The sequence below is a fragment of the Salmo salar genome, chromosome ssa03 (assembly GCF_905237065.1).
Source record: "Salmo salar chromosome ssa03, Ssal_v3.1, whole genome shotgun sequence".
In the NCBI taxonomy this organism is placed as follows: domain Eukaryota; kingdom Metazoa; phylum Chordata; class Actinopteri; order Salmoniformes; family Salmonidae; genus Salmo; species Salmo salar.
In genome coordinates, this window is record NC_059444.1 from 98696359 (window position 1) to 98719699 (window position 23341).

The following is a 23341-nucleotide window of genomic DNA, read 5'->3' on the forward strand; positions in this document are numbered from 1 at the left end:
ACCATATCCAATATTTTCCTTGTCAAACAACCCGATATCTGATATTTTCCTTGCCAAACAACCTGATACCGATTTCCAGTATTTTCCTTGCCAAACAACCCGATATCCAGTATTTTCCTTGCCAAACAACCCGATATCTGACATTTTCCTTGTCAAACAACCCGATACCGATATCCGATATTTTCCTTGCCAACAACCCGATATCCAGTATCGTTTCCTTGCCAAACAACCCGATATCCAGTATTTTCCTTGCCAAAGAACCCGATATCCAGTATTTTCCTTACCAGACAACTCGATACCGATATCCAGTATTTCCCTTGCCAAACAACCCGATATCCAGTATTTTCCTTGCCAAACAACCCGATACCGATATCCGCTATTTTCCTTGCCAAACAACCCGATATCCAATATGTTCCTTGCCAAACAACATCCGATATGTTTTCCATGCTAAACAACCCGATACCGATATCCGAAATTTTCTTTGCCAAACAACCCGATATCTGATATTTTCCTTGTCAAACAACCCGATACCGATATCCAGTATTTTCCTTCCCAAACAACCTGATATCTGATATTTTCCTTGCCAAACAACCCGATACCAATATACAGTATTTTCCTTACCAAACAATCCGATATCCAGTATTTTCCTTACCAAACAACCCGATACCCGATATTTTCCTTGCCAAACAACCCGATATCCAATATTTTCCTTGCCAAACAACCCGATACCCATATCCTATATTGTCCTTGCCAAACAACACCCGATATCCAATATTTTCCTTGCCAAACAACCCGATATCCGATATTTTCCTTGCCAAACAACATCCAATATTTTCCATGCTAAACAACCCGATAAAGATATCTGAAATTTTCTTTGCCAAACAACCCGATATCCGATATTTTCCTTGCCAAACAACCCGATATCCGATATTTTCCATGCCAAACAACCCGATACCGATATCCGAAATGTTCTTTGCCAAACAACCCGATATCTGATATTTTCCTTGCCAAACAACCCGATACCGATATCCAGTATTTTCCTTGCCAAACAACCCGATATCTGATCATTTCCTTGCCTAACAACCCGATACCGATATCCAGTATTTTCCTTGCCAAACAACCCGATATCCATTATTTTCCTTACAAAACAACCCAATACCGATATTCGATATTTTCCTTGCCAATCAACCCAATATCCAATATTTTCCTTGCCAAACAACCAGATATCCAGTATTTTCCTTGCCAAACAAGCCGATATCCGATATTTTCCATGCCAAACAACCCGATACCGATATCCGAAATGTTCTTTTCCCAACAACCCGATATCCAGTATTTTACTTGGCAAACAACCCGATATCTGATATTTTCTTTGCCAAACAACCTGATACCGATATCCAGTATTTTCCTTGCCAAACAACCCGATATCTGACATTTTCCTTGTCAAACTTCCCGATACCGATATCCAGTATTTTCCTTGCCAAACAACCTGATATCTGATATTTTCCTTGCCAAAGAACCTGATATCCAGTATTTTCCTTACCAAACAACCCGATACCGATATCCAGTATTTTCCTTGCCAAACAACCCGATATCCAGTATTTTCCTTACCAAACAACCCGATACCCGATATCCGCTATTTTCCTTGCCAAACAACCCGATATCCAATATTTTCCTTGCCAAACAACATCCGATATTTTCCATGCCAAACAACCCGATACCGATATCCGAAATTTTCTTTGCCAAACAACCCGATATCTGATATTTTCCTTGTCAAACAACCCGATACCGATATCCAGTTTTTTCCTTGCCAAACAACCCGATATCTGATATTTTCCTTGCCAAACAACCCGATACCAATATACAGTATTTTCCTTGCCAAACAACCCGATATCCAGTATTTTCCTTGCCAAACAACCCGATATCCGACATTTTCCTTGTCAAACAACCCGATATCCAATATTTTCCTTGCCAAACAACCCGACATATCCAATATTTTCCTTGCCAAACAACCCGATATCCAGTATTTTCCTTGCCAAACAACCCGATATCCGATATTTTCCTTGCCAAACAACGATCCAATATTTTCCATGCTAAACAACCCGATAAAGATATCTGAAATTTTCTTTGCCAAACAACCCGATATCCGATATTTTCCTTGCCAAACAACCCGATATCCGATATTTTCCATGCCAAACAACCCGATACCGATATCCGAAATGTTCTTTGCCAAACAACCCGATATCTGATATTTTCTTGTAAACAACCCCACCTGTGGACGCTGGTCAGTACCACCTCAGAGCCTGTTTCTGACCGTTTGAGCAGACACATGGCTACCTTCAGGGGCCTGCTGGAGGTCATTTTGCAGGGCTCTGGCAGTGCTCCTCCTGCCCTCCTGCACAAAGGCCAGAGGTAGCTAGTCCCTGCTGCTGGGTTGTTGCCCTCCCACGGCCTCCCTCCATCGCCTTCCTGATGTAGGGCCTGTCTCCGGTAGCGCCCATGCTCTGGACACGGGACAGACACAGCAAACCTTCGTGCCACAGCTCATACTGGGATGTGCCATCCTGGATGAGCTGCACTACCTGAGCCACTTGTGTGGGTTGTAGAACCTGGCCCCAATACCACTAGAGTGAAAGCACAGCCAAAGACCAAAAGTGACCAAAACATCAGCCAGAAGCATAGGAACTGGAGAAGTGCTCTGTGGTCTCCACCTGCAGTACCACCTCCTTTATTGGGGGTGTCTTTGCTTATTGCCTATAATTTCCACCTGTTGTCTATCTCCATTTGCATAACAACAGCATGTGAAATTTATTGTCAATCAGTGTTGCTGCAGTTTGATTTCACAGAAGTGTGTGATTGACTTAAAGTTACATTGTGTTGTTTAAGTGTTCCCTTTATTTTTTGAGCAGTATACTTTGTTGGCATTTAGCATGTCCCATTACCATTAAAACATAATCAAAACCTCTATTTATTTCACTTACTTGCTGCCGGGCCAACCCGAGATCCAATATTTTCCTTGCCAAACAACCAGATATCCAGTATTTTCCTTGCCAAACAACCCGATATCCGATATTTTCCATGCCAAACAACCCGATACCGATATCCGAAATGTTCTTTGCCAAACAACCCGATATACAGTATTTTACTTGCCAAACAACCCGATATCTGATATTTTCCTTGCCAAACAACCCGATACCGATATCCAGTATTTTCCTTGCCAAACAACCCGATATCTGACATTTTCCTTGTCAAACTACCCGATACCGATATCCAGTATTTTCCTTGCCAAACAACCCGATATCTGATATTTTCCTTGCCAAACAACCCGATATCCAGTATTTTCCTTGCCAAACAACTCGCCGATATCCAGTATTTTCCTTGCCAAACAACCCGATATCCAGTATTTTCCTTACCAAACAACCCGATACCGATATCCGCTATTTTCCTTGCCAAACAACCCGATATCCAATATGTTCCTTGCCAAACAACCCGATATTTTCCTTACCAAACAACCCGATACCGATATCCGAAATTTTCTTTGCCAAACAACCCGATATCTGATATTTTCCTTGTCAAACAACCCGATACCGATATCCAGTATTTTCCTTCCCAAACAACCTGATATCTGATATTTTCCTTGCCAAACAACCCGATACCAATATCCAGTATTTTCCTTACCAAACAATCCGATATCCAGTATTTTCCTTACCAAACAACCCGATACCCGATATTTTCCTTGCCAAACAACCCGATATCCAATATTTTCCTTGCCAAACAACCCGATACCCATATCCTATATTGTCCTTGCCAAACAACACCCGATATCCAATATTTTCCTTGCCAAACAACCCGATATCCGATATTTTCCTTGCCAAACAACATCCAATATTTTCCATGCTAAACAACCCGATAAAGATATCTGAAATTTTCTTTGCCAAACAACCCGATATCCGATATTTTCCTTGCCAAACAACCCGATATCCGATATTTTCCATGCCAAACAACCCGATACCGATATCCGAAATGTTCTTTGCCAAACAACCCGATATCTGATATTTTCCTTGCCAAACAACCCGATACCGATATCCAGTATTTTCCTTGCCAAACAACCCGATATCTGATAATTTCCTTGCCTAACAACCCGATACCGATATCCAGTATTTTCCTTGCCAAACAACCCGATATCCATTATTTTCCTTACAAAACAACCCAATACCGATATTCGATATTTTCCTTGCCAATCAACCCGATATCCAATATTTTCCTTGCCAAACAACCAGATATCCAGTATTTTCCTTGCCAAACAAGCCGATATCCGATATTTTCCATGCCAAACAACCCGATACCGATATCCGAAATGTTCTTTGCCCAACAACCCGATATCCAGTATTTTACTTGGCAAACAACCCGATATCTGATATTTTCTTTGCCAAACAACCTGATACCGATATCCAGTATTTTCCTTGCCAAACAACCCGATATCTGACATTTTCCTTGTCATACTTCCCGATACCGATATCCAGTATTTTCCTTGCCAAACAACCTGATATCTGATATTTTCCTTGCCAAACAACCCGATACAGATATCCAGTATTTTCCTTGCCAAACAACCCGATATCCAGTATTTTATGTTTTCCTTGCCAAACATCCCGATATCCAATATTTTCCTTGCCAAACAACCCGATATCCAGTATTTTCCTTACCAAACAACCCGATACCGATAGCCGATATTTTCCTTGCCAAACAACCCGATATCCAATATTTTCCTTGCCAATCATCCCGATATCCAGTATTTTCCTTGCCAAACAACCCGATATACAGTATTTTACTTGCCAAACAACCCGATATCTGATATTTTCCATGCCAAACACCCCGATACCAATATCCGAAATGTTCTTTGCCAAACAACCCGATATCTGATATTTTCCTTGCCAAACAACCCGATACCGATATCCAGTTTTTTCCTTGCCAAACAACCCCATATCTGATATTTTCCTTGTCTAACAACCCGATACCGATATCCAGTATTTTCCTTGCCAAACAACCCGATATCCAGTATTTTCCTTGCCAAACAACCCAATACGATATTCGACATTTTCCTTGCCAAACAACCCGATATCCAGTATTTTCCTTGCCAATCAACCAGATATCCAGTGATTTTCCTTGCCAAACAACCCGATATCCAGTATTTTCCTTGGCAAACAACCCGATATCCGATATTTTCCTTGCCAAACAACCTAATACCGATATCCAGTATTTTCCTTGCCAAACAACCCGATATCTGACATTTTCCTTGTCAAACTTCCCGATACCGATATCCAGTATTTTCCTTGCCAAACAACCCGATATCTGATATTTTTCATGCCAAACCGATCCCGATATCCGATATTTTCTTTGCCAAACAACCCGATATCCAGATATTTTCCTTACCAAACATCCCGATCGATCCGATATTTTCTTTGCCAAACAACCCGATATCCAATATTTTCCTTGCCAAACAACCCCATCCCGATATCCAGTATTTTCCTTGCCAAACAACCCCATATCTGATATTTTCCTTGTCAAACAACCTGATACCCAGTATTTTCCTTGCCAAACACCCCGATATCCAATATTTCCCTTGCCAAACAACCCCATACCGATATCCAGTATTTTCCTTGCCAAACAACCCGATACCAATAACCGATATTAAAAATTTTAGCAGCCTTCTAAGCATTCTAGTACAGTTAAATAGTTTAAACACACACACACACACTGAACAAAAATGTACACTGCTCAAAAAATAAAGGGAACACTTAAACAACACATCCTAGATCTGAATGAAAGAAATAATCTTATTAAATACTTTTTTCTTTACATAGTTGAATGTGCTGACAACAAAATCACACAAAAAGAATCAATGGAAATCCAATGTATCAACCCATGGAGGTCTGGATTTGGAGTCACACTCAAAATTACAGTGGAAAACCACACTACAGGCTGATCCAACTTTGATGTAATGTCCTTAAAACAAGTCAAAATGAGGCTCAGTAGTGTGTGTGGCCTCCACGTGCCTGTATGACCTCCCTACAACGCCTGGGCATGCTCCTGATGAGGTTGCGGATGGTCTCCTGAGGGATCTCCTCCCAGACCTGGACTAAAGCATCCGCCAACTCCTGGACAGTCTGTGGTGCAACGTGGCGTTGGTGGATGGAGCGAGACATGATGTGCCAGATGTGCTCAATTGGATTCAGGTCTGGGGAACGGGTGGGCCAGTCCATAGCATCAATGCCTTCCTCTTGCAGGAACTGCTGACACACTCCAGCCACATGAGGTCTAGCATTGTCTTGCATTAGGAGGAACCCAGGGCCAACCGTACCAGCATATGGTCTCACAAGGGGTCTGAGGATCTCATCTCGGTACCTAATGGCAGTTAGGCTACCTCTGGCGAGCACATGGAGGGCTGTGCGGCCCCCCAAAGAAATGCCACCCCACACCATGACTGACCCACCGCCAAACCGGTCATGCTGGAGGATGTTGCAGGCAGCAGAACGTTCTCCACGGCGTCTCCAGACTCTGTCACGTCTGTCACATGTGCTCAGTGTGAACCTGCTTTCATCTGTGAAGAGCACAGGGTGCCAGTGGCGAATTTGCCAATCTTGGTGTTCTCTGGCAAATGCCAAACGTCCTGCACGGTGTTGGGCTGTAAGCACAACCCCCACCTGTGGACGTCGGGCCCTCATACCACCCTCATGGAGTCTGTTTCTGACCGTTTGAGCAGACACATGCACATTTGTGGCCTGCTGGAGGTCATTTTGCAGGGCTCTGGCAGTGCTCCTCCTGCTCCTCCTTGCACAAAGGCGGAGGTAGCGGTCCTGCTGCTGGGTTGTTGCCCTCCTACGGCCTCCTCCACGTCTCCTGATGTACTGGCCTGTCTCCTGGTAGCGCCTCCATGCTCTGGACACTACGCTGCCAGACACAGCAAACCTTCTTGCCACAGCTCGCATTGATGTGCCATCCTGGATGAGCTGCACTACCTGAGCCACTTGTGTGGGTTGTAGACTCCGTCTCATGCTACCACTAGAGTGAAAGCACAGCCAGCATTCAAAAGTGACCAAAACATCAGCCAGGAAGCATAGGAACTGAGAAGTGCTCTGTGGTCTCCACCTGCAGTACCACTCCTTTATTGGGGGTGTCTTGCTTATTGCCTATAATTTCCACCTGTTGTCTATTCCATTTGCACAACAGCATGTGAAATTTATTGTCAATCAGTGTTGCTTCCTAAGTGGACAGTTTGATTTCACAGAAGTGTGATTGACTTGGAGTTACATTGTGTTGTTTAAGTGTTCCCTTTATTTTTTTGAGCAGTATACTTTGTTGGCATTTACGTATGTCCCCATTACCATTAAAACATAATCAAAACCTATTTATTTTACTTACTTGCTGCCGGGCGCACCGATTTGTATCAAGAACTGCAACGCTGAGGGGTTTTTCATGCTCAACAGTTTCTCATGTGTCTCAAGAATGGTCCACAACCCAAAGGACATCCAGCCAACTTGACACAACTGTGGGAATCATAGAAGTCAACGTGGGCCAGCATCTCTGTGGAACGCTTTCTACACCTTGAAGAGTCAATGCCTTGACGAGTTGAGGCTGTTTTGAGGGCAAAAAGGGGGGGACACAATATTAGGAGGGTGTTCTTAATGTTTTGTACGCTCAGTGTATGTTTTTTGCTTTATGTAATACCATATATTTTAATGCTTTATGTGATGTATGTAATCGATTGATATATAATTTGGATATATTTTGAAATGTAGTTACATGGTGATTCATTTTGTTTTTCAGAATCTCCAAGCAAACTCAGTCTCTCCAGAGATCAGTCTCTCCAGTACCCAGTCATCTGTCCATGAAGAGTGACTTCTCTATGGATCATCCCATTTATTTTAGTGATGGATCAAAGACCGTTGGAAGCAGGTAAGTTACTGGTCAGAATTGATGATATTACTATTGAAGAGGAGAAACTTCAAGATCTGAAACCAGATGCATTTTGTGTATCTGAGTATGTACTGTACAGCAGTGGTCACCAACCTTTTCTAAGTCTAGATCACTTTCACAGTAAAAAAAAAATGGCTGAGATTTACTGCTCAGATTGTTTTTTTTACATTAACCTCACACAAACAGTTTTGTAGGAATGAGGTTTGGGCAGTAGGCCTAATACATTATCCCAGCATTAGGCTATATGATTGGACTGCCAATGTTGTTATTAATCAGACCATACTATATTTCAAAACTCTAGCTTTGATACCAAAATAGATCAGTTGGTTTAATACAGCAGCTCTTTGCTGTATTCATTGACAGTCTCTCTGTGGTCATGGTTTTAAAAGATATTAAATCTTACATAAGCTAGTAGCCTATTAAACTTGGCTGTGGCCAGAGTCATGGAAGCTCTGTAGCCACAGTGATTTGAGCTATCTACGCAGTAGGTGCACTCGATTTAGTCACAGATTTGTGGAGCAATTCTGTGGAGCAAGAATTGAAATAAATAGCTTTTTATTCTACTGGACTGATGGTATCTGCATCTGAAGGTCAACGAGGTCAAATCACGACGTCAGTGAACTTCAGGTCGAAAAGTTGGAGCTCTAGAAATATGCCTGAGTTTCCGACTTGGATTTCCGAGTTGGATGACATTTCAAAATGATTGTTCCCAACCACCTCTCACGGTCCCTGCTCTCTCCCTTCTTTCCTCCGGTGAGACTGACCAGAGAGGGGGGACACCGTCTTCCACTTGATGTTGAAACTCGAGTCGCACCGCATCTGCCTCATGCACAAATTCATGTTGTTCCTATGACCAGAGAAAGCGAAAAATTCCTAAATATTAAAATCGACACGACGAGCTGCTAATAATAATAAACCGCAAGGCAATCGATACTTGGCTACTCTTTCATTGGCGATGCAGCCCGAGCAGAAGTATGGAGAAGTGCGCATTGTAAAATAGTTTTATGTAAACAGTGACCGTGCTGAAAATAAACTTAAACATGAACTCTCATAAAAACAGCAGCTCTTTGCTGTATTCGTTGACAGTCTCTCTGTGGTCATGGTTTTAAAATATATTAAATCTTACGTAAGCCTATTAAACTTGGCTGTGGCCAGAGTCATGGAAGCTCTGTAGCCACAGTGATTTGAGCTATCTACGCGGTAGGTGCACTCGATTTAGTCACAGATTTGCCAGTCCTCCGGGAAGGCAGAGTTTGTCTCATGGGAACACGTTGCTTACCCGGTGCGCAGGACGTTTGAATCAAGTGCACCTACAGGCAACAACTCAACACGATTTTAAAAAAGGAGCGCAAGCCTTTATAGTTGGTTGGCTTTTCTACAGAAATATTTGGTGATCGACTAGGAATGCCTTGAAGATTGACCGGTTGGAGAACCACTGCTGTAAAGCATCTGCTTATAATTTGTTGTGTATGTCAATTATTTGAAGACACTGAGTGTACAAAACATTATGAACATCTGCTTTTTCCACGACATAATTGACAAGGTGAATCCAGGTGAAAGCAATGATCCCTTATTGATGTCACTTGTTAAATCCACTTCAGTCAGTGTAGATGAAGGGGAGTAGACATGTTTATTAGGGATGCACCGATATGACATTTTTGGCCGATAACCATATCCAATTTTTTCCTTGTCAAACAACCCGATATCCAATATTTTCCTTGCCAAACAACCCGTTATCTGATATTTTCATTGCCGAACAACCCGATACCGATATCCAGTATTTTCCTTACCAAACAACCCGATACCGATATTCAGTATTTTATTTGACAAACAACCCGATATCCTTTATTTTCGTTGCCAAACAACTCCATACCGATATTCAGTATTTTCCTTGCCAAAGAACCCGATATCCAGTATTTTCTTTGCCAAACAACCCGATAGCTGACATTTTCCTTGTCAAACAACCCGATACCGATATCCGGTATTTTCCTTGCCAAACAACCCGATTTCCAGTATTTTCCTTACCAAACAACCCGATACCGATATCCGATATTTTCCTTGCCAAACAACCCGATATCCGATATTTTCCTTGCCAAACAACATCCGATATTTTCCATGCTAAACAACCCGATACCGATATCCAAAATTTTCTTTGCCAAACAACCCGATATCTGATATTTTCCTTGTCAAACAACCCGATACCGATATCCAGTATTTTCCTTCCCAAACAACCTGATATCTGATATTTTCCTTGCCAAACAACCCGATACCAATATCCAGTATTTTCCTTACCAAACAATCCGATATCCAGTATTTTCCTTACCAAACAACCCGATACCGATATCCGATATTTTCCTTGCCAAACAACCCGATATCCAATATTTTCCTTGCCAAACAACCCGATACCCATATCCTATATTGTCCTTGCCAAACAACACCCGATATCCAATATTTTACTTGCCAAACAACCCGATATCCGATATTTTCCTTGCCAAACAACATCCAATATTTTCCATGCTAAACAACCCGATAAAGATATCTGAAATTTTCTTTGCCAAACAACCCGATATCCGATATTTTCCTTGCCAAACAACCCGATATCCGATATTTTCCATGCCAAACAACCCGATACCGATATCCGAAATGTTCTTTGCCAAACAACCCGATATCTGATATTTTCCTTGCCAAACAACCCGATACCGATATCCAGTATTTTCCTTGCCAAACAACCCGATATCTGATCATTTCCTTGCCTAACAACCCGATACCGATATCCAGTATTTTCCTTGCCAAACAACCCGATATCCATTATTTTCCTTACAAAACAACCCAATACCGATATTCGATATTTTCCTTGCCAATCAACCCGATATCCAATATTTTCCTTGCCAAACAACCAGATATCCAGTATTTTCCTTGCCAAACAAGCCGATATCCGATATTTTCCATGCCAAACAACCCGATACCGATATCCGAAATGTTCTTTGCCCAACAACCCGATATCCAGTATTTTACTTGGCAAACAACCCGATATCTGATATTTTCTTTGCCAAACAACCCGATACCGATATCCGATATTTTCCTTGCCAAACATCCCGATATCCAATATTTTCCTTGCCAAACAACCCGATATCCAGTATTTCCTTACCAAACAACCCGATACCGATAGCCGATATTTTCCTTGCCAAACAACCCGATATCTGATATTTTCCATGCCAATCACCCCGATACCAATATCCGAAATGTTCTTTGCCAAACAACCCGATATCTGATATTTTCCTTGCCAAACAACCCGATACCGATATCCAGTTTTTTCCTTGCCAAACAACCCCATATCTGATATTTTCCTTGTCTAACAACCCGATACCGATATCCAGTATTTTCCTTGCCAAACAACCCGATACGGATTTTCGATATTTTCCTTGCCAAACAACCCGATATCCAATATTTTCCTTGCCAATCAACCAGATATCCAGTATTTTCCTCGCCAAACAACCCGATATCCAGTATTTTAATTGGCAAACAACCCGATATCTGATATTTTCTGCCAAAACGATATCCAGTATTTTCTTGCCAAACAACCCGATATCTGACATTTCCTTGTCAAACTTCCCGATACCGATATCCAGTATTTTCCTTGCCAAACAACCTGATATCTGATATTTTTCTTCCCAAACATCCCGATATCCAATATTTTCCTTGCCAAACAACCCGATATCCAGTATTTTCCTTACCAAACAACCCGATACCGATAGCCGATATTTTCCTTGCCAAACAACCCGATATCCAATATTTTCCTTGCCAAACATCCCGATATCCAGTATTTTCCTTGCCAAACAACCCGATATACAGTATTTTACTTGCCAAACAACCCGATATCTGATATTTTCCATGCCAAACACCCCGATACCGATATCCGAAATTTTCTTTGCCAAACATCCCGATATCAGATATTTTCCTTGCCAAACAACCCGATATCTGATATTTTCTTTGCCAAACAACCCGATACCCAGTATTTTCCTTGCCAAACAACCCGATACCCAGTATTTTCCTTGCCAAACAACCCCATACCGATATCCAGTATTTTCCTTGCCAAACAACCTGATATCTGATATTTTTCTTGCCAAACATCCCGATATCCAATATTTTCCTTGCCAAACAACCCGATATCCAGTATTTTCCTTACCAAACAACCCGATACCGATAGCCGATATTTTCCTTGCCAAACAACCCGATATCCAATATTTTCCTTGCCAAACATCCCGATATCCAGTATTTTCCTTGCCAAACAACCTGATATCTGACATTTTCCTTGTCAAACAACCTGATACCCAGTATTTTCCTTGCCAAACACCCCGATATCCAATATTTCCCTTGCCAAACAACCCCATACCGATATCCAGTATTTTCCTTGCCAAACAACCCGATACCAATAACCGATATTAAAAATTTTAGCAGCCTTCTAAGCATTCTAGTACAGTTAAATAGTTGAAACACAGACACACACACTGAACAAAAATGTACACTGCTCAAAAAAATAAAGGGAACACTTAAACAACACATCCTAGATCTGAATGAAAGAAATAATCTTATTAAATACTTTTTTCTTTACATAGTTGAATGTGCTGACAACAAAATCACACAAAAAGAATCAATGGAAATCCAATGTATCAACCCATGGAGGTCTGGATTTGGAGTCACACTCAAAATTACAGTGGAAAACCACACTACAGGCTGATCCAACTTTGATGTAATGTCCTTAAAACAAGTCAAAATGAGGCTCAGTAGTGTGTGTGGCCTCCACGTGCCTGTATGACCTCCCTACAACGCCTGGGCATGCTCCTGATGAGGTTGCGGATGGTCTCCTGAGGGATCTCCTCCCAGACCTGGACTAAAGCATCCGCCAACTCCTGGACAGTCTGTGGTGCAACGTGGCGTTGGTGGATGGAGCGAGACATGATGTCCCAGATGTGCTCAATTGGATTCAGGTCTGGGGAACGGGTGGGCCAGTCCATAGCATCAATGCCTTCCTCTTGCAGGAACTGCTGACACACTCCAGCCACATGAGGTCTAGCATTGTCTTGCATTAGGAGGAACCCAGGGCCAACCGTACCAGCATATGGTCTCACAAGGGGTCTGAGGATCTCATCTCGGTACCTAATGGCAGTTAGGCTACCTCTGGCGAGCACATGGAGGGCTGTGCGGCCCCCAAAGAAATGCCACCCCACACCATGACTGACCCACCGCCAAACCGGTCATGCTGGAGGATGTTGCAGGCAGCAGAACGTTCTCCACGGGCGTCTCCAGACTCTGTCACGTCTGTCACATGTGCTCAGTGTGAACCTGCTTTCATCTGTGAAGAGCACAGGGTGCCAGTGGCGAATTTGCCAATCTTGGTGTTCTCTGGCAAATGCCAAACGTCCTGCACGGTGTTGGGCTGTAAGCACAACCCCCACCTGTGGACGTCGGGCCCTCATACCACCCTCATGGAGTCTGTTTCTGACCGTTTGAGCAGACACATGCACATTTGTGGCCTGCTGGAGGTCATTTTGCAGGGCTCTGGCAGTGCTCCTCCTGCTCCTCCTTGCACAAAGGCGGAGGTAGCGGTCCTGCTGCTGGGTTGTTGCCCTCCTACGGCCTCCTCCACGTCTCCTGATGTACTGGCCTGTCTCCTGGTAGCGCCTCCATGCTCTGGACACTACGCTGACAGACACAGCAAACCTTCTTGCCACAGCTCGCATTGATGTGCCATCCTGGATGAGCTGCACTACCTGAGCCACTTGTGTGGGTTGTAGACTCCGTCTCATGCTACCACTAGAGTGAAAGCACAGCCAGCATTCAAAAGTGCCCAAAACATCAGCCAGGAAGCATAGGAACTGAGAAGTGTTCTGTGGTCTCCACCTGCAGTACCACTCCTTTATTGGGGGTGTCTTGCTTATTGCCTATAATTTCCACCTGTTGTCTATTCCATTTGCACAACACTATGTGAAATTTATTGTCAATCAGTGTTGCTTCCTAAGTGGACAGTTTGATTTCACAGAAGTGTGATTGACTTGGAGTTACATTGTGTTGTTTAAGTGTTCCCTTTATTTTTTTGAGCAGTATACTTTGTTGGCATTTACGTATGTCCCCATTACCATTAAAACATAATCAAAACCTATTTATTTTACTTACTTGCTGCCGGGCGCACCGATTTGTATCAAGAACTGCAACGCTGAGGGGTTTTTCATGCTCAACAGTTTCTCATGTGTCTCAAGAATGGTCCACCACCCAAAGGACATCCAGCCAACTTGACACAACTGTGGGAATCATAGGAGTCAACGTGGGCCAGCATCTCTGTGGAACGCTTTCTACACCTTGAAGAGTCAATGCCTTGACGAGTTGAGGCTGTTTTGAGGGCAAAAAGGGGGGGACACAATATTAGGAGGGTGTTCTTAATGTTTTGTACGCTCAGTGTATGTTTTTTGCTTTATGTAATACCATATATTTTAATGCTTTATGTGATGTATGTAATCGATTGATATATAATTTGGATATATTTTGAAATGTAGTTACATGGTGATTCATTTTGTTTTTCAGAATCTCCAAGCAAACTCAGTCTCTCCAGAGATCAGTCTCTCCAGTACCCAGTCATCTGTCCATGAAGAGTGACTTCTCTATGGATCATCCCATTTATTTTAGTGATGGATCAAAGACCGTTGGAAGCAGGTAAGTTACTGGTCAGAATTGATGATATTACTATTGAAGAGGAGAAACTTCAAGATCTGAAACCAGATGCATTTTGTGTATCTGAGTATGTACTTTACAGCAGTGGTCACCAACCTTTTCTAAGTCTAGATCACTTTCACAGTAAAAAAAAAATGGCTGAGATTTACTGCTCAGATTGTTTTTTTTACATTAACCTCACACAAACAGTTTTGTAGGAATGAGGTTTGGGCAGTAGGCCTAATACATTATCCCAGCATTAGGCTATATGATTGGACTGCCAATGTTGTTATTAATCAGACCATACTATATTTCAAAACTCTAGCTTTGATACCAAAATAGATCAGTTGGTTTAATACAGCAGCTCTTTGCTGTATTCATTGACAGTCTCTCTGTGGTCATGGTTTTAAAAGATATTAAATCTTACATAAGCTAGTAGCCTATTAAACTTGGCTGTGGCCAGAGTCATGGAAGCTCTGTAGCCACAGTGATTTGAGCTATCTACGCAGTAGGTGCACTCGATTTAGTCACAGATTTGTGGAGCAATTCTGTGGAGCAAGAATTGAAATAAATAGCTTTTTATTCTACTGGACTGATGGTATCTGCATCTGAAGGTCAACGAGGTCAAATCACGACGTCAGTGAACTTCAGGTCGAAAAGTTGGAGCTCTAGAAATATGCCTGAGTTTCCGAGTTGGATTTCCGAGTTGGATGACATTTCAAAATGATTGTTCCCAACCACCTCTCACGGTCCCTGCTCTCTCCCTCCTTTCCTCCGGTGAGACTGACCAGAGAGGGGGGACACCGTCTTCCACTTGATGTTGAAACTCGAGTCGCACCGCATCTGCCTCATGCACAAATTCATGTTGTTCCTATGACCAGAGAAAGCGAAAAATTCCTAAATATTAAAATCGACACGACGAGCTGCTAATAATAATAAACCGCAAGGCAATCGATACTTGGCTACTCTTTCATTGGCGATGCAGCCCGAGCAGAAGTATGGAGAAGTGCGCATTGTAAAATAGTTTTATGTAAACAGTGACCGTGCTGAAAATAAACTTAAACATGAACTCTCATAAAAACAGCAGCTCTTTGCTGTATTCGTTGACAGTCTCTCTGTGGTCATGGTTTTAAAAGATATTAAATCTTACGTAAGCCTATTAAACTTGGCTGTGGCCAGAGTCATGGAAGCTCTGTAGCCACAGTGATTTGAGCTATCTACGCAGTAGGTGCACTCGATTTAGTCACAGATTTGCCAGTCCTCCGGGAAGGCAGAGTTTGTCTCATGGGAACACGTTGCTTACCCGGTGCGCAGGACGTTTGAATCAAGTGCACCTACCGGCAACAACTCAACACGATTTTAAAAAGGAGCGCAAGCCTTTATAGTTGGTTGGCTTTTCTACAGAAATATTTGGTGATCGACTAGGAATGCCTTGAAGATTGACCGGTTGGAGAACCACTGCTGTAAAGCATCTGCTTATAATTTGTTGTTTATGTCAATTATTTGAAGACACTGAGTGTACAAAACATTATGAACATCTGCTTTTTCCACGACATAATTGACAAGGTGAATCCAGGTGAAAGCAATGATCCCTTATTGATGTCACTTGTTAAATCCACTTCAGTCAGTGTAGATGAAGGGGAGTAGACATGTTTATTAGGGATGCACCGATATGACATTTTTTGCCGATAACCATATCCAATATTTTCCTTGTCAAACAACCCGATATCTGATATTTTCCTTGCCAAACAACCTGATACCGATTTCCAGTATTTTCCTTGCCAAACAACCCGATATCCAGTATTTTCCTTGCCAAACAACCCGATATCTGACATTTTCCTTGTCAAACAACCCGATACCGATATCCGATATTTTCCTTGCCAACAACCCGATATCCAATATTTTCCTTGCCAAACAACCCGATATCCAGTATTTTCCTTGCCAAAGAACCTGATATCCAGTATTTTCCTTACCAGACAACTCGATACCGATATCCAGTATTTCCCTTGCCAAACAACCCGATATCCAGTATTTTCCTTGTCAAACAACCCGAAACCGATATCCAGTATTTTCCGTGCCAAACAACCCGATATCCAGTATTTTCCTTGCCAAACGACCTGATATCCAGTTTTTTCCTTGTCAAACAACCCAATAGCCAATATTTTCCTTGCCAAACAACCCGATATTAGTATTTTCCTTGTCAAACAACCCGACCGATATCCAATATTTTCCTTTCCAAACAACCCGATATCCAATATTTTCCTTGCCAAATAACCCGATATCCAGTATTTTCCTTGCCAAACAACCCGATATCCAGTATTTTCCCTTGCCAAACAACCCGATACAGATATCCAGTATTTTGTTGTGTATGTCAATTATTTGAAGACACTGAGTGTACAAAACATTATGAACATCTGCTATTTCCATGACATAATTGACAAGGTGAATCCAGGTGAAAGCAATGATCCCATATTGATGTCACTTGTTAAATCCACTTCAGTCAGTGTAGATGAAGGGGAGTAGACATGTTTATTAGGGATGCACCGATATGACATTTTTGGCCAATACCCATATCCGATTTTTTTCCTTGTCAAACAACCCAATAGCCAATATTTTCCTTGCCAAACAACCCGTTATCTGATATTTTCGTTACCAAACAACCCGATACCGATATCCAGTATTTTCCTTACCAAACAACCCGATACCGATATTCAGTATTTTATTTGCCAAACAACCCGATATCCATTATTTTCGTTACCAAACAACTCCATACCGATATTCAATATTTTCCTTGCCAAACAACCCGATATCCAGTATTTTATTTGCCAAACAACCCGATATCTGACATTTTCCTTGTCAAACAACCCGATACCGATATCCGGTATTTTCCTTGCCAAACAACCTGATATCTGATATTTTCCTTGCCAAACAACCCGATACCAATATCCAGTATTTTCCTTGCCAAACAACCCGATTTCCAGTATTTTCCTTACCAAACATTCCGATACCGATATCCGCTATTTTCCTTGCCAAACAACCCGATATCCAATATGTTCCTTGCCAAACAACATCCGATATTTTCCATGCTAAACAACCCGATACCGATATCCGAAATTTTCTTTGCCAAACAACCCGATATCTGATATTTTCCTTGTCAAACAACCCGATACCGATATCCAGTATTTTCCTTCCCAAACAACCTGATATCTGATATTTTCCTTGCCAAACAACCCGATACCAATATCCAGTATTTTCCTTACCAAACAATCCGATATCCAGTATTTTCCTTACCAAACAACCCGATACCGATATTTTCCTTGCCAAACAACCCGATACCAATATCCAGTATTTTCCTTACCAAACAATCCGATACCCATATCCTATATTGTCCTTGCCAAACAACACCCGATATCCAATATTTTCCTTGCCAAACAACCCGATATCCGATATTTTCCTTGCCAAACAACATCCAATATTTTCCATGCTAAACAACCCGATAAAGATATCTGAAATTTTCTTTGCCAAACAACCCGATATCCGATATTTTCCTTGCCAAACAACCCGATATCCGATATTTTCCATGCCAAACAACCCGATACCGATATCCGAAATGTTCTTTGCCAAACAACCCGATATCTGATATTTTCCTTGCCAAACAACCCGATACCGATATCCAGTATTTTCCTTGCCAAACAACACGATATCTGATCATTTCCTTGCCTAACAACCCGATACCGATATCCAGTATTTTCCTTGCCAAACAACCCGATATCCATTATTTTCCTTACAAAACAACCCAATACCGATATTCGATATTTTCCTTGCCAATCAACCCGATATCCAATATTTTCCTTGCCAAACAACCAAATATCCAGTATTTTCCTTGCCAAACAAGCCGATATCCGATATTTTCCATGCCAAACAACCCGATACCGATATCCGAAATGTTCTTTGCCCAACAACCCGATATCCAGTATTTTACTTGGCAAACAACCCGATATCTGATATTTTCTTTGCCAAACAACCTGATACCGATATCCAGTATTTTCCTTGCCAAACAACCCGATATCTGACATTTTCCTTGTCAAACTTCCCGATTCCGATATCCAGTATTTTCCTTGCCAAACAACCCGATACCAATATCCAGTATTTTCCTTGCCAAACAACCCGATATCCAGTATTTTCCTTGCCAAACATCCCGATATCCAATATTTTCCTTGCCAAACAACCCGATATCCAGTATTTTCCTTACCAAACAACCCAATACCGATAGCCGATATTTTCCTTGCCAAACAACCCGATATCCAATATTTTCCTTGCCAAACATCCCGATATCCAGTATTTTCCTTGCCAAACAACCCGATATACAGTATTTTACTTGCCAAACAACCCGATATCTGATATTTTCCATGCCAAACACCCCGATACCAATATCAGAAATGTTCATTGCCAAACAACCCGATATCTGATATTTTCCTTGCCAAACAACCCGATACCGATATCCAGTTTTTTCCTTGCCAAACAACCCCATATCTGATATTTTCCTTGTCTAACAACCCGATACCGATATCCAGTATTTTCCTTGCCAAACAACCCGATATCCATTATTTTCCTTACCAAACAACCCAATACGGATATTCAATATTTTCCTTGCCAAACAACCCGATATCCAATATTTTCCTTGCCAATCAACCAGATATCCAGTATTTTCCTTGCCAAACAACCCGATATCCAGTATTTTACTTGGCAAACAACCCGATATCTGATATTTTCTTTGCCAAACAACCTAATACCGATATCCAGTATTTTCCTTGCCAAACAACCCGATATCTGACATTTTCCTTGTCAAACTTCCCGATACCAATATCCAGTATTTTCCTTGCCAAACAACCTGATATCTGATATTTTTCTTGCCAAACATCCCGATATCCAATATTTTCCTTGCCAAACAACCCGATATCCAGTATTTTCCTTACCAAACAACCCGATACCGATAGCCGATATTTTCCTTGCCAAACAACCCGATATCCAATATTTTCCTTGCCAAACATCCCGATATCCAGTATTTTCCTTGCCAAACAACCTGATATCTGACATTTTCCTTGTCAAACAACCTGATACCCAGTATTTTCCTTGCCAAACACCCCGATATCCAATATTTCCCTTGCCAAACAACCCCATACCGATATCCAGTATTTTCCTTGCCAAACAACCCGATACCAATAACCGATATTAAAAATTTTAGCAGCCTTCTAAGCATTCTAGTACAGTTAAATAGTTGAAACACAGACACACACACTGAACAAAAATGTACACTGCTCAAAAAAATAAAGGGAACACTTAAACAACACATCCTAGATCTGAATGAAAGAAATAATCTTATTAAATACTTTTTTCTTTACATAGTTGAATGTGCTGACAACAAAATCACACAAAAAGAATCAATGGAAATCCAATGTATCAACCCATGGAGGTCTGGATTTGGAGTCACACTCAAAATTACAGTGGAAAACCACACTACAGGCCGATCCAACTTTGATGTAATGTCCTTAAAACAAGTCAAAATGAGGCTCAGTAGTGTGTGTGGCCTCCACGTGCCTGTATGACCTCCCTACAACGCCTGGGCATGCTCCTGATGAGGTTGCGGATGGTCTCCTGAGGGATCTCCTCCCAGACCTGGACTAAAGCATCCGCCAACTCCTGGACAGTCTGTGGTGCAACGTGGCGTTGGTGGATGGAGCGAGACATGATGTGCCAGATGTGCTCAATTGGATTCAGGTCTGGGGAACGGGTGGGCCAGTCCATAGCATCAATGCCTTCCTCTTGCAGGAACTGCTGACACACTCCAGCCACATGAGGTCTAGCATTGTCTTGCATTAGGAGGAACCCAGGGCCAACCGTACCAGCATATGGTCTCACAAGGGGTCTGAGGATCTCATCTCGGTACCTAATGGCAGTTAGGCTACCTCTGGCGAGCACATGGAGGGCTGTGCGGCCCCCCAAAGAAATGCCACCCCACACCATGACTGACCCACCGCCAAACCGGTCATGCTGGAGGATGTTGCAGGCAGCAGAACGTTCTCCACGGCGTCTCCAGACTCTGTCACGTCTGTCACATGTGCTCAGTGTGAACCTGCTTTCATCTGTGAAGAGCACAGGGTGCCAGTGGCGAATTTGCCAATCTTGGTGTTCTCTGGCAAATGCCAAACGTCCTGCACGGTGTTGGGCTGTAAGCACAACCCCCACCTGTGGACGTCGGGCCCTCATACCACCCTCATGGAGTCTGTTTCTGACCGTTTGAGCAGACACATGCACATTTGTGGCCTGCTGGAGGTCATTTTGCAGGGCTCTGGCAGTGCTCCTCCTGCTCCTCCTTGCACAAAGGCGGAGGTAGCGGTCCTGCTGCTGGGTTGTTGCCCTCCTACGGCCTCCTCCACGTCTCCTGATGTACTGGCCTGTCTCCTGGTAGCGCCTCCATGCTCTGGACACTACGCTGACATACACAGCAAACCTTCTTGCCACAGCTCGCATTGATGTGCCATCCTGGATGAGCTGCACTACCTGAGCCACTTGTGTGGGTTGTAGACTCCGTCTCATGCTACCACTAGAGTGAAAGCACAGCCAGCATTCAAAAGTGACCAAAACATCAGCCAGGAAGCATAGGAACTGAGAAGTGCTCTGTGGTCTCCACCTGCAGTACCACTCCTTTATTGGGGGTGTCTTGCTTATTGCCTATAATTTCCACCTGTTGTCTATTCCATTTGCACAACAGCATGTGAAATTTATTGTCAATCAGTGTTGCTTCCTAAGTGGACAGTTTGATTTCACAGAAGTGTGATTGACTTGGAGTTACATTGTGTTGTTTAAGTGTTCCCTTTATTTTTTTGAGCAGTATACTTTGTTGGCATTTACGTATGTCCCCATTACCATTAAAACATAATCAAAACCTATTTATTTTACTTACTTGCTGCCGGGCGCACCGATTTGTATCAAGAACTGCAACGCTGAGGGGTTTTTCATGCTCAACAGTTTCTCATGTGTCTCAAGAATGGTCCACCACCCAAAGGACATCCAGCCAACTTGACACAACTGTGGGAATCATAGGAGTCAACGTGGGCCAGCATCTCTGTGGAACGCTTTCTACACCTTGAAGAGTCAATGCCTTGACGAGTTGAGGCTGTTTTGAGGGCAAAAAGGGGGGGGGGACACAATATTAGGAGGGTGTTCTTAATGTTTTGTACGCTCAGTGTATGTTTTTTGCTTTATGTAATACCATATATTTTAATGCTTTATGTGATGTATGTAATCGATTGATATATAATTTGGATATATTTTGAAATGTAGTTACATGGTGATTCATTTTGTTTTTCAGAATCTCCAAGCAAACTCAGTCTCTCCAGAGATCAGTCTCTCCAGTACCCAGTCATCTGTCCATGAAGAGTGACTTCTCTATGGATCATCCCATTTATTTTAGTGATGGATCAAAGACCGTTGGAAGCAGGTAAGTTACTGGTCAGAATTGATGATATTACTATTGAAGAGGAGAATCTTCAAGATCTGAAACCAGATGCATTTTGTGTATCTGAGTATTTACTGTAAATTATCTGCTTATCATTTGTTGTTTATGTCATATATTTTTTTATACAGTGAGTGTACAAAACATTATGAACACCTGCTTTTTCCATGACATAGACTGACCAGGTGAATCCAGGTGAAAGCAGTGATCCCTTATTGATGTCACTTGTTAAATCCACTTCAATCAGTGTAGATGAAGGGGAGGTTACAGGTTAAATAATTAGCGTCAAGCCTTGAGACAATTGAGACATGGATTGTGTATGTGTGCCATTCAGAGGGTGAATGAGTAAATCAAAATATTTAAGTCCCTTTGAACGGGGTATTGTGGTAGGTCTCATGCACACTGGTTTGTGAAGAATCTAAAATTCTAGTAATGGCGTTGTGGACATGTTATTCATTCCAGAGGCTACTACCACACTCAGACAGCACAGTATACTGTTCCCAGCTGTCTGTCTATGAACAGTGACTTCTCCGTGGATCGTCCTGTTAATTCCAGTGGTGGAAGATCAATCACCTTTGACCGAAGGTACGTCACCACATTTTTGTTGTTGTAATTTGAGAATGTTCAAGATGTCATAGCTATGTTGTTGTAATTTGTTGTAACTGAGTTTATTAGAGTAATTACTGCACCCTCCTATATCTCTAGTGGATGGTCTACTCTGTTAGTGGATCAGTATCTCTCTCTCTCTCTCTCCTTTATCTCTATAGTGGATGGTCTACTCTGTTAGAGGATCAGTCTCTCTCTCCTTTATCTCTGTAGTGGATGGTCTACTCTGTTAGAGGATCAGTATCTCTCTCTCCTTTATCTCTGTAGTGGATGGTCTACTCTGTTAGAGGATCAGTATCTCTCTCTCCTTTATCTCTGTAGTGGATGGTCTACTCTGTTAAAGGATCAGTATCTCTCTCTCCTTTATCTCTGTAGTGGATGGTCTACTCTGTTAGAGGATCAGTATCTCTCTCTCTCCTTTATCTCTGTAGTGGATGGTCTACTCTGTTAGAGGATCAGTATCTCTATCTCTCCTTTATCTCTGTAGTGGATGGTCTACTCTGTTAGAGGATCAGTATCTCTCTCTCCTTTATCTCTGTAGTG

The 23341-nt window shown here is 42.2% G+C and overlaps 1 protein-coding gene across 1 annotated transcript in view; it reads left to right on the forward strand.

The window, feature by feature from the left end:
- Positions 1-23341, forward strand: part of LOC106594243 (NLR family CARD domain-containing protein 3) — a 68789-nt gene that overhangs the window by 42484 nt on the left and 2964 nt on the right. Inside the window, exons 7-10 of the mRNA XM_045715953.1 lie at positions 7822-7950; positions 14551-14679; positions 22049-22177; positions 22655-22777. Coding sequence (XP_045571909.1) covers positions 7822-7950; positions 14551-14679; positions 22049-22177; positions 22655-22777 — 510 coding nt within the window. The remainder of the gene's footprint in view (positions 1-7821; positions 7951-14550; positions 14680-22048; positions 22178-22654; positions 22778-23341) is intronic.